The following is a 12904-nucleotide window of genomic DNA, read 5'->3' as shown; positions in this document are numbered from 1 at the left end:
CATGAGCACCACCAGAGCTTCGCCCCAATCAACATCATTCACCACATGGAGATGCAGTCATTTTTTGGTGTTTATTTGAGGAGCTAACAATGGGAGCGAGGCGGCAGGCTGGCAGTGTGGTAGTTTTTGAAGAGTTTCTTGGAGCCACAATAACACTTGCAACGAGCGCAGATGTCGAAGCCTTAGGAAGATAAGCAGGCAGGGTTTGTTTCGTTTTACGTTCTTTGGCGAAGGGCACACACAGACAACCTTTCATGTTGGAGTCAGGCTGAAGACTGACGTCTCGTTTATTAAATATGAAACAAAATAAACGAAAGGTGTTTCTGGTACGGGGCGCTCAGGTTACGCGCGAAGCGGGGGAACGGATGTTTAGATCACGGGCTCCGCGCAAACGCTTGTTCTCGGTCGCTTTGGACTTAGAAGCTCGCTAGCGTCGGCAACTCCATAACAGGGTTCACACCTTGTGCATTCATGTGGCAATCGCTTGCACTGCCAACTTGGCCACACATTCTGCGGTATCTTCGGGCTTGGCTTCTCGTCTTAATTGTGTTTCACATTTTGCCAGGTGTGGTGCCGGTGGGGGGAACATTCATACAGGATTTTACGGTAGAATATTCTTGCATGCCTTACAGTCGTGTCGAAGAGTATGGGGACCCAAGACTTGCTTCACGGGCTGATAACATTTTTGGCCAAGTGGCGCCATCTGTTAGAAGACAATGGAAACTTTTTAAGACCATTCAGTGTAATTGCAGCGTACAAAACCAGGTGCCTCGCATGTCTTATGACAGTCGTTGCTTGTTTGGCTGGTGCTGTGCCTTTGTACTTTGCTTTTGTCAAATTGCGCATGGGCTTGTGCAGCGAGAATTTACTGTCCTTTGCATCGACTGCGTCAGGTTGTGCTCGGCGGCGGAGGCGGAGGACGACAGTCTGTTGGCGTGTGGATTTGAAGATTCATCTGTGAGGCTCTGGAGTTTGCTGCCGCGGCCACTGGCTTCGCAGCCGGCCGAAATCGACGTGCGTCGGATACGGCTCTACTGTGACGCCGACACTGACGCCGACACTGACGCCGACAAAGACGACGATGCTGCTCGAACGAGGTGGGTTGCTGGTATGGGAGTGAGAACGGCAATAACTCTGCTATCTGCTGGGTACTTGGCCAGTTTATCTGGTGAACTGACCATATCGCACTCTGTGTCGACGTATGACATGTTGGGATGTCAACGATCCACAAGCACAAAGATTATAAGAGTGCTTCCTAAATCAGTTTGCCCAACACCAGTATATAACAAGGACTTGTTCGAATTGCAGTGTCCACTTAAAGGGTCCGAAAAAAAGAATTTAGGTTGTAGTGTGAAGCGCTAAAGTATGGTGTGGGGACAATACTGGGAGGTGCACATTATAGATCCCAGGCTTGTGGTCGTGCAGCGCTGACTAAGTTTCTCATCTACTGCGTAAGCGTGTGTCGCCATACCTCAAAGGCAGACAAACCTTGCACTGTTTAAACATAAACGTCTAATTTGCTACAGTGTTGTGCATTTGCTGAGAAAAATTAGCAAAATCGGGTCAATCCAGACGGCCATCTTGAGACGTTGGACACCTCTAGGTTTTGTTAATTTTATTAGTGAAGAATTCCAATGGTCACTCTGATATTTCGTGCTTTTAATTAATTCAAACAAATTTTAAAATTTTGGTTGTCCCACTATGTTTTCAACATATTTATAAGCCACTAATTCGAGCGGCGTTTTCGTGAAATTCATGCTTTTTGTTCTCAATGTTCCGTTGAGTGCGCTTCTTACCGAGCACCGATGCACTGCAGCAAAGCAACATCTGCAGAGCCCTTTTCTGCGTATGTTGCTTCTCCACAGTGCACCGGTGCTCGGTAAGAAGCGCACTCAAAGGGGCTAGTAGTCCACAATAGACAACTTTTTTTGCTGGATGAACAAACTTAATTTTTTTTTGAGGCATCATGTGCTGTCTAAACAGTCCCAGATAGTCAACATTTTTGGAAATGAATAAACTTCTCATAAATTTCACCAATGTTTCATCTGTGGCATACCTCCTTATCAGTTCAGTAGGCCTGTGTAGAGGAAATCAAATATCAGCTTTTTATGTGTAGCCATAATTTTATTGTGCATCATATTTATAATAATTTCTGATAATTCAAGTAAAATTCGTGGCTTCCTGATGAATTAATGAGTCTAATACATTGTAGCCTCTTTAAACTGTATGGTTTTTTCACAGTGACACGAAGGTCCTGAGAGGTCACAGGGGACCCGTGTATGGACTCAACTTCCTTCCTGGGAAGGAGATCCTCCTCTCCTGCTCGGAAGACACGACAGGTGATGTATCGTGTCCCACTCGTTCCTCAGTTGTGTGTTTTTTTGTAAATGCAGAATTGCATGAGAGCAGACTGAGCTTTGTTATGACTAATGTACTGTGGAAAGTACAAGTAGGGGCACACTTTTCTGCTTTGTTGTGCCCCAAGTATAAAGGGTCATAATGTGCATTAAATAGGGATACTACAATGACATCTCCTCTGTGGATTGTAGGCTTTTTTTTATCTATTTTTATTCGCAACTCCAACGCCCTATAGGTGGCGGGGCGGTAGTTCCAAGATGGCGGAAGAGACGGGGATAGATTCTCCAGGATATCCCGTGCGCCTGCTCGCGCTGACGCTGTTCAGCGTGCTTAAAATGCTTTATTTGTCCACAAATGCGAAGCGGTTAAGGAGGGATCATATTACAGGTGACGGATATGCTAATGCACGTTAGGAAAATGAGCATGTTATTATTTAAAAGTTGCAGAAACCTCAAATTGCGAAGCTTTGTGGTGAGCGAGCGTGTTTTAGGCACCGGCCAAGTTACTGTTTGTGGCAGAATATTTTTGAGGGTGATGAAGATATGTTTGCGCTTTGCCTGGCCATTAGTGCTCTAAAAGGAGAGCCGCGAACGGTGACCGTCAAGCTTCGGAAGAGCAGCGTTCACTGTATTGGTGTTTTCGTGTCACAGCCTCACAACTCGCTGCTCACCGTCTCGGTTTTAGTGTATTGGAACACGTAATCACACTGCTCTATGGTTATTGATAGGAAGTTTGTTACCGCAGGGCTATAGCCTGTGGTAACAAAATGGTACACCGCACGGTATACCGTGCGGTGTACCATTACAACCGCAAGCTCGCGCTGCGCCTTTGAAACACTATTTTCAGTGCGCTCCAGGAGCGTTGCCGTGCTCATCGCTCTAAAAGAAAAAAATGTTGTAGTTTTTACACCCCTTGTCACATATTCGACACCTCAAAACTTCAGGTCGCCGTGCAGCCCACTGACGTCAAACTGACGGCCCCAACTTTTACGGGAGGCTTGACGACGGCGCGATATAAGATATTAAACAGCTAAAGTATGCATCAAAGAGTACAGAAAAAAAACAAAAAAACAACAACAACAAAAAGAAACACCGAGGTTCTGCAGTAGGGCAAAAAAAAAACTATTACTTTTTTTTTTTGCAGTCATTTACACTTACTTAAGCTATTTTAATAAGTTGCACAGGCAACTCGACTATCAAGCCGCTCGTGAAAGCTGGTAGCGCCGGTTGAACGTCAGTGCGCTGTACGTCCAGCTGAAGTTTAGGGGTGTCGTACGCTATGCGAATACTGCCTACTAACATAATCGGCGTGGTAAGGGGTTTTATTTGTTTCTCTATCAGCAATAAATATTTTAATATACTGTTCATTTTTTGTACCGTGTTATTGGCAACATTGCGGTCCCTTTGGCCAAAACTGAGCGTTCTAAGCTCTCGTCACGAATGGCTGGCTAACACAGACGCACTTAAAATGCTTCGAGCACTTCTTTATTTGCTTTGTAGTTACCTGAAAGCAAGTACGAGTATTCTGCCTTTTTAAAGTGCTTGGGTCTTAAAACACGAACCCATTCCCGATTTGTGTTGCTCGACATACCGTTGCGCGACGAGTTTTCTCCTACTTATGGCAAACAATAGACTTTTCGTAGACCGTACTAAAGAGTTCTTCTTCATTAGCGGGAGCGTCTTCCGTCACGTTGAGCACAGATTGAGCTGGTGGCCATGCACAAGACCAGAAATCCGCAGCGTATGCGATACACGAAAAGTCCCTAAAGGAATTAGACATCCCGGTCCTTCGTGCAACGCTGTTTCAAGGCGGAGCACAAGAATTCCTTTTTTAACGCGCTCACTTTTGTTCGTTAAAACGGCTTCGCGCATCAAGGCCGACAGCCCCTGCCACCGTTTCCGCGCCGCCGCCGCCGCTGCCGTCCCCGGTCCTCTAGTTCTCCGTTCGTCCGCGGGAGGGCGAGCGGCGCGCTGGAGTTGCGAATAACTACCGGAATGCCTATTGTATTTATCATAAATAGGATAGATTTTAGTTAGCTTTACTTGTGTACATGCGGAATGCGACACATTTTATTTCGGATCTTCCTTGGCTAGGTATAGCATTCACGATATTGGCAGTGGCTTTCGAATGTGCCACATTCTTTTAATGTTCTCTTGCATTTTCGAAAAATGTTCAATTAAATATTTTAAATTATTTGGCTCAATTCAAATGTTTTAGACCATAGCACTATGATTTTTGTATTAGACTTTATCTCAAAACTTGCCGTTACTTGCGTTCAGCTCAAACTATCAAACTGTTTCAATGTTATTAAATTGGAATTCTTTGTAACTCGTTTGCTTCAGTGTACTAGATACCAGCCAAATTGAGCTAAGACACCTTTCACAAGTAGTACTGGTTCAGCTAATCTAGTTAAAAACAGCAATTCCCCATCTTGGGTTCTCACGGTCAAGATGGCAATTCAAGTTGACAAGCTAATAATTGCTTGAATTCTTAATTTATCACTACCAGTACGGCCTCAACAGATCCCCGAACCTGTCGTGGCCGTCTTTGAATGTTTAAGTAAGCCAGAGTTGATCGGTCAATCCGCCAACCTCTCCTGCGTCGCTCTCCAGTTCGTGCCTGGGACCTGAAGACGCACAGGAATGTGGCCATCTACCGGGGACACTCGTATCCTGTGTGGGCCCTGGACGTCGGGTAAGCCATCCTTGCCGTAGAAGCCCCGTTCGTTTCTATTGCCGCAGAAGTCTGCCAAAAGAAACTAGCATGACTCAAATTAGGAGCCACGTCTCAAACTGCCAGTTTGACCAATGCCGACACGGTAGACCACGGCCCGGAGTGCCTGAATTGGGAACACGTTTTACATGGGGGGTAGGGTCGACCTAGGGACTCTGGCATTTGAAAAAGCCCCTGGTTCCGAAGAACCTATAATTTGACAACCGACGGTGCAATGTAGCTACTGCAACAATGTCAACATGATCTATTCTAATGAAGTGTACCAGTGTGTTGAATCTCGGAAGCAAGTTTGGCTATTACTCTAAGTGCAGCAGTTCTGTAACTGTGGGCTGCGAACCCTGGGGGCCTAAGCCGATACGTGGTTTGCTCCACCGGGGATGGTTGGGGCAATGAGGAAGGTTCAAATCATATGACAGAACACCTTCCCAGCTATTGTAGAGTTCACGAGTCGCAGTGTGCCGTTTCCGGTTTCTAGTTGCGAGTGAATCTTTAATGCTGCCTTTCTTGGAGAAAGTGCCGAGATGCATGTTGCTATCTCCGCTTTGCACTGCAACGAGCTCAGGCACTTTGTCTGGGCTCGTCTGCAAGATGTTAAAAGCATTAAGCGTGACATGTGGCTTTCAGCCGGATCGGCGGTTTCAGCTTGCTTTGACGTACGGCGACGTAAGTTCCTCGATGTATACCAGCGGTTCTCAAATCGGGGTTTTCCAGACCCTTTGGGGTCCCCAAGGGCTTTCCTTGGCTTTCCAAAGCTTTCAACCGTCAATCGAGCCGAGCAATGAAGCTTTTTCGTTTAATGATGCTGGTTATCCCGTAAAGCTAAAGAAACCAAAGTATGTGCACCGAGTGAGTAGGGTTGATTATTCTCCATTTTTCGGAACTTAAAAGTTTCTATGCACACATTTAGTTTTCTTCATTTTCCCTTGTCTTTGGTTGTTGTAATCATCCAATACTCCCTCCCTCGCCGATCCAGAGTTCAGTGTTTCAGAACCCACTCGTGTATACAGCATGATGTCCTAATCGAAAATATGCCGATGAATGAACCGCACCAATCGAACAGAATGATAGTTACACGAAGCCGGCCGAAAGACAAAATCTTGGCGTTGGGAAGTTTGAGAAGCACTGCTTCAGCTTGCTTCCACTCCAAGGACAGCGAATGAAACATTTGAGGAGAGCCACTTCTGCCAATGGGTAACGCCGGAATGGATTTGTGCAGGCCGCTTGGAATCTACTTTGCGACAGCCTCCAAAGACAACACTGCCAGGATCTGGACCCCGGAGCGAACGTTTCCGCTGCGGATACTGGCCGGGCACAACATGGATGTTGACGTGAGTTTTTTTGTTTTTTTTTGATGGCTGTGATTGGTGAAGTTTTGCAGTGGATCCGGGGATGTATATGGCATAGGGTTGTAGTCCGCTAAATTAAGTGAGAATCACGGTGTCGCGTGATACTGTGACATCGCGTAAGGTGTTTCCCCGCTAAATTTAGCAGGAGAATTGTAACGCCATGTGACAATGCACCCACATTGCACCCACATTTTGAATGGTGGGGGAGGAGGAGGAGGATTTATTTATTTATTTATTTTGGTATACCCTCAAGGTGTTTGTGTGCAGATGCACATTAATGATCTCACTCATTATTTATTTAAGGTGGGATACATTGTGTGTAATCTGTATGTAGCTCCACATGAATGAATGAATTCCCTCAAGGTAGTGCATTGTTTGTAGTCTGTGTGCAGCTGAATTAATTTTCTCAAAGTACTAGATTGTGTGGGGTCTGTGTGAAGCTGCACATTAATTAATTCCCTCAAGCTAGTACATTCTGTGTAGTTCATGTACAGCTTAAATCATTAGTTAATTTCCTTGGTGTAGTACCTTCTGTGTGGTTTTTGTGAAGCTGCAGATTAATTCCCTCAAGGTAGTACATTGTGTGTGGTCTATATGCAGCTGCACATAATTAATTTGATCAAGGTAGTACATTTTGTGTACTCTGTGTGCAGCTTCACATTAATTAATTAATTAATTTTTTAAGGCAGTACATCGTGTACAGTAGAGTATGCATCGCCTCAGCTCGTTTGCGGGATGCAGCAAGAAACCGACAACTTTGTTTTCCCCTTGAGTAACATGGGCATGTACCACTTCTGTGTTCACTTTTCCTACCATTAATAGCCACTTGCGCATTGATTGGCCTCTGCATTGCTGCGCAGTGCGTCAAGTTCCATCCCAACTGCAACTACCTGGCGACAGGCTCTAGCGACCGGTGCCTACGCCTCTGGTCGGTCCAGGAGGGGCGGGTGGTGCGGACGCTGCCCTCGCACCGAGGAACCATCTTTGCTCTCGCCTTCTCGCCGGACGGACAGCTCCTGGCCTCCGCCGGTGAGGGCCCTCCCACAAAAAACAGACGAAACTGAACAAACAGAGTGGACAAACACTAGCAACACTTCAACCAGAGGGCGCAGTGTAAAATGCCGAGCGAGCGCCCGAGCGAAAAATTTGCAGACGACCTTGAAAAACCGGGGAATTGGCACTTGTTAGGTCCGAGAGTAAAAATAAAAATGACCGCATTTCCACGTGGTGAATGATGTTGATTGGGGTGCAGCTCTGGTGGTGCTGATGATACTGATTTTGTTCATAGGTAGTGCTGATGGTGCTGATTTTGCTTTGCCGCCGCTTCCCGAGCTGTCAACTCCGGGTCCGCTTGGCGTTTTTGACGCTTTGCAGCAGCTTCTCGCGCCCTGGTCTCTGGAGCAGCTTGCTCTCTGCATAGACGCTCAGCCGCAGCATGCCGAGCTTTTCGTTCGTTTTCATCCATGTCATAAAGAGAATGTGTGGTATGGATCGTGGTTATATACGCAGTGGAGCGTTTGACCGTAGCGCCCTCTCGTCTATAAACGTTGAGCCAATGCATGCAAAGTTTAACGCGATTATATACGCATTTGACCGCAGCACCCTCTCCTGTATACACGTTGAGTGGCTACATGCAACGTTTCATCCCTGACATCCCCAGCTCTTGAGTTCCTACCACATCTCAGAGCCCCCTACTCGTCCCGCAGTCGTGGCCGAGTGGTTAAGGTGATGGACTAGAAATCCATTGTGGTCTCCCCGCACAGGTTCGAATCCTGTCGACTGCGCAAACATTTCTTGTTTTTTTTTTCATCTTTTTTTTTTTTTTTTTGCTTTACACGAGCACGAGCACCAGTAAGATCGATGTGAGCACGGACGCCGTACGGACAAGGCTAAGGAGCTTCACCGGACGGACAAGGCTAAAGAGCTTCGCCCCTGAAACACAAATGTGTGACGGGTCAGGAGAGGGACGAGTGTCGCTTAAGGGGGTTGAAAAGTGCGTCCTCAAAACTTCCTGCCACGGTTCGGCATACGGCCGGTCTTGCAGGCGAAGACCGCAGGATCAAAGTGTGGGACCTGGGCAGCTCGTCGCTGCTCAAGGAGCTGCGTGGGCATACGGACGCGGTGTACGACCTCTCCTTCAACCGCGACGGGTCGCTGCTGGCCTCCGGCGGCGCCGAGCCGCTCGTGCGGCTCTGGGACCTTAGACGCTCCACGGCACCTTCCACGAGGTGAGCGCACCGAAGCCACGCGAAAGGACCTCCGACAAAGTGTCGATGCACAGCTAGATTTTTATAGATGCATGGCCAGTACAGGGCTGTCGAAAGGGGACACAGCAGATGCCGCGCACGGGAAGAGAAACAAGTACTTCCCAAGAATGAAAGTGGCGGCGCGCGCATACCTTTTTAATGAGGACATCAGCCTCGCAAACAGTGCGGCCTTCCTTCTCGCGTCCTAGCTGTCGTCTCTCCCTCTCCTTGTTTTTGGGAGATCAGGGATTGACAACAACAGTGGAGGCCTTGATGGCAGCCAGCAGAGCATGTGACGGGCTGTTCAGACCCACGTGATGAGCACGCCCTAAGCCTCTATCCAAGGACGGAAGCAAAAAAAGCTTTCCGTCCGGAAAAAAAAAATGTGCCAAATCAGACCTGAAATGGAGAAAATTTCCACTTTCGGTACAGCAAATGCTGTGAACTGCAGAAATTGTGTCCTGTTTGGGCAGCTCTTAAAAAAACATATGCAAAGAAAAAAAAAAAAAAATTTTTTTTAAACAGCCTGCATGGAAAAGGATGTCGTAAAACAAATTTACAATGAAAAAAAAAAAAAAAAAAGATTTTTTTAGAGCTATATCTACGGCGCAAAACGAATTTGTGGTCGGCGCCCGCGGGAGCCCACGGAAAGGTAGTTGCTATAGTTACGTGGCTGGCCACTGTAGTCACGTGGTGCTTGCACTTTTTTGGGAGCTTTCTATGGACTTTAAAAGTTAAGTACTTATTAATATTCGTTTGAAGTGCAACAAAAAATACGAAGATTAATAAGTAACTTTTAGAGCCCATAGGAAGCTCCCAAAAGTGTGCAAGCATGCTAGAATGTTGCGTTCCGGCGGCGGCGTGGAGAAACTCGTTCAGCTGGTGGCACGTGCAGCGGTGGCGTGGGGCTTCTGGGAACTTCAGCGACGGCGCTGAACGGCTCCAGCATAACTTGCGGCGGCACAGCACAGCAGCGCATGGGTCAACCACATGACTAGTGGCGGCTCCCATGGGCGCCAACTACACATTCGTTTCGCACCATAAATATAGCTCTAAAAAATTTTTCTTGTTGTAGATTTGTTTTATGACATCCTTTTCCCATCCAGGCTGTTTGAAAAAATTATTTTTTCCCTTTGCATATGTCCTTTAAGGAGTCCACAATCAAAAAGAAATGTTTACAACTCAAAATTCTGCTTTTTTCTTCCCCACTCGGGACCTCCCTCAGTCGCGTGGGATTGCGACAGGCCTCCAATACTTGAAAAGTAATAATCTGTCTGTGGCATGTCTTTATCAGTTAGTGACAGATTCCACAAAACGTAATTGGAACGCCGAGAATGCCATGATTTGAAGGAACTTTGATTGTGTTATTGCAAGGAGTAAAACAACCCTAGCGACCCGCAGCAACTCTTGGAGTCTCCGACAGTATACTACTTCCGAGTTGGTCCTCCGACTTCGCTGTGCTATACTCCGTTTCACATTATGATGAACCGCAGAGGGCACTACCTGCCATTGAGGCCAATCCAACGCCTCGTGGGCGTCACATGACTTTCACGAGGGGTGCAGCGATGCGCAGTCACGTGACGTTTTCACAGGGCTGGATTAACGACTGGGACAGCTGAAAGCGTCTGCTGCGGATCATTTTAAGGCGAAATGGTGTAGGGACACAGGAGCACAGCGTGACATATACTCAATTCCTACAGTCTCTCTCTCAGCAGAGCTGAAACAGTCGTCATTATGTATACTCGGTGCTAACTATTTAGTGCTACATTGTCGAGGCCAGCGTAGCTTCCACAATGCTGCAGCCCCACCCTGGTGCAAGGGTATGGGCTTCGTCTTGGCTTTGATTGTGCTGGAGCACTGCAGAAGCTATGCCAGCCTTGGCAATGTAGCACGAAATAGTTGATGCCTTGTATAAGACATTAGATCATGTGCAAAACAAAGTGCCATCTAGTGTGTGTATGATCAATTATCAAGTTTCTGCCATATTGGTGGGTTCCCGTACCAATAGTTTCGCCTGAGAGATGTTGGCCTCGGCAAAGTGGTAGTCGTGGATCTGAAATATGATCACATACCAGAGGTCGGCATTTTAGGTCGCCCTCACTCACCCTCACCCTCACAGCCACACTCACCTAAGCCCCTCACTCACCTTCACCCTCACAGCTACACTCACCTTCAGCCCCTCACTCACCCTCACCCTCACAGTCACACTCACCTTCAGCCCTTCACTCACCCTCACTGAACCTCACGGCCCTCACGCCCTCACGGCCCTCACGCCCCTCACTCACTCATGGCCCTCACGCCACTCACTCACTCATGGCCTTCACGCCACTCACCGCCCTCACGCCACTCACGGCCCTCACAGCCCTCACCGCCCTCACGGCCCTCACGCACTCATAGCCCTCACCCCACTCACCGCCCTCGCGGCCCTCACGCCACTCACTGCCCTCACGCCCCTCACCGCCCTTGCGGCCCTCACACCCCTCATGCCCCTCACGCACTCATGACCCTCACGCCACTCAGGCCAGCTTCAGATGGGGCGATTTTGCCCAGAAACTTTACGTCGCAACACCAGCAACACGGGCCGCCCGCGGTCGCACGCAGCAACCAATTGCTGCAATTTGCCATCGTCATCATAAAAATTTTATTTTTCTTGCGCTATTTAGACACAATTACGCGTTATAAACATGTTTTTATGCATTTAAACCTCGTTAAGAATGCTAATGCACCTTTCTGAAACAGTTTATTTCCAAAAAACGATCGATTTCAAACCAGAACCAAGTCTTTCGGTGTCATCATCACCGGCACGAGGTATCACATGAAAATATTGCGTCCCTGATTGGATGGAGCCGCTTCAAACGTATTCGAATTGCTCCGAGTTGCTTGCTTATTTCGAGCCGGACCCGATCTCAGCAATTCGTGTCGATCTAGAGAAAGCTAGAGAACAACCCGCCATTAACACCAAAATTGCTGAGAAAGATGCTCGATCTGAAGGGGGCCTCACGCACTCCCCGCCCTCATGGCCCTCATTGCCCTCACCGCCCTCACGGCCCTCACCGCCCTCACGGCCCTCACGCACTCATAGCCCTCACGCCACTCACCGCCCTCACCGCCCTCACGGCCATCACCGCCCTCACGGCCCTCACGGCCCTCACCGTCCTCACGGCCATCACCGCCCTCACGGCCCTCACTCACCCTCACACTCATGAATTTTCCTGGTTCAGAAACTCACTCACCCTCACCTCACCTGTGAGGATGAGGGTGAGTGAGGGCCCTCATGAGTGAGGTTTGCCGAGGTATGTCACATACTGCCTGTCCAGTGCAAACCCTTCGCACGGCATTTTCCTTAAAGACAGATCACCGCTTCGGTGAAGAGTCTCGCAACCTTATTGCTGGCAATTCCTTTTCCACAATCTGGCAGCCGTCTTTCTTTTGGTGCACCAAAATTAAACAGCATCCCACCAAATGTACAAATACATTGTCCTAATTCATGAAAAAATGAGACAATTACAATTTTCTGTAATGCCAAATTAGAGCGCATCTCTTGAAGGGGAGGAGGGGAGGGTATGGAGAGGAGGGTATGTTCCTCCTCCTTACCCTCTCCTCCTCCCCTTCCCCTCCTCCTCCATTTCTCTTCCCCCTCTCCCTCCTCTCTCGCGACGCCACTCGTGACGTCATGTGTGACGTCATTATGGGAAGCGTCCCATAATGCAATGCGCGGTTACGCCGATGGCGACGGCATCGCCGCTGAAGCCGGAAACAGCCGCCTAAGAGCAGCGCTCTAAAACTGAGGTCCGCCGCGGAAGGCGGCAAAAGCCCTTCATCATGGCAGCTCCAAATGGCACAGTGATGATAGCTGGCAGGATTTTTGCGTATGGCCCGTGCCAATCTTATTTTAAACCACTTGTCTGCAAGCGGTTTGAACTGGCTGTGGGCTTAATTTGCTTTTTTTATTGCAGCGACACTGACAGTCACACGTCTCCAGAGCACCTGGCAAGTTTCCCGACAGCGACGAGCGCTCTCCACATGGTGCGGTACGCGTCGCACAACCTGCTCACCCTGGTTGGCTCTGCGCCAGCTGCAAGCTCTGCCCCCCGGTCATCGTCCTCCTCCTCTTCCTGAGGATCCTCTCAGTTTCAGCAAAGTCATTCGAGCGAGCCCCTTCGTTTCATTATCGCCGTTGCATTTGTCGGTCAAAGTGCTCATAAAGCTGATTTTTGTGCA

General features: G+C 48.3%; 1 protein-coding gene across 1 annotated transcript in view; it reads left to right on the top strand.

Moving 5' to 3' along the window:
* LOC8030265 (TAF5-like RNA polymerase II p300/CBP-associated factor-associated factor 65 kDa subunit 5L) overlaps positions 1 to 12904 on the top strand; it is a 29935-nt gene extending 17031 nt beyond the window's left edge. Inside the window, exons 8-14 of the mRNA XM_029979946.3 lie at positions 894 to 1097; positions 2242 to 2339; positions 4971 to 5052; positions 6308 to 6419; positions 7298 to 7466; positions 8482 to 8665; positions 12640 to 12904. Coding sequence (XP_029835806.2) covers positions 894 to 1097; positions 2242 to 2339; positions 4971 to 5052; positions 6308 to 6419; positions 7298 to 7466; positions 8482 to 8665; positions 12640 to 12802 — 1012 coding nt within the window. The 3' untranslated portion in view covers positions 12803 to 12904. The remainder of the gene's footprint in view (positions 1 to 893; positions 1098 to 2241; positions 2340 to 4970; positions 5053 to 6307; positions 6420 to 7297; positions 7467 to 8481; positions 8666 to 12639) is intronic.

Source organism: Ixodes scapularis, unplaced genomic scaffold (genome assembly GCF_016920785.2).
Source record: "Ixodes scapularis isolate PalLabHiFi unplaced genomic scaffold, ASM1692078v2 PGA_scaffold49__6_contigs__length_1374808, whole genome shotgun sequence".
Lineage (NCBI taxonomy): Eukaryota > Metazoa > Arthropoda > Arachnida > Ixodida > Ixodidae > Ixodes > Ixodes scapularis.
The sequence above is the reverse complement of the archived record's forward strand: the minus strand, read 5'-3'. Positions and strand labels throughout refer to the sequence as shown.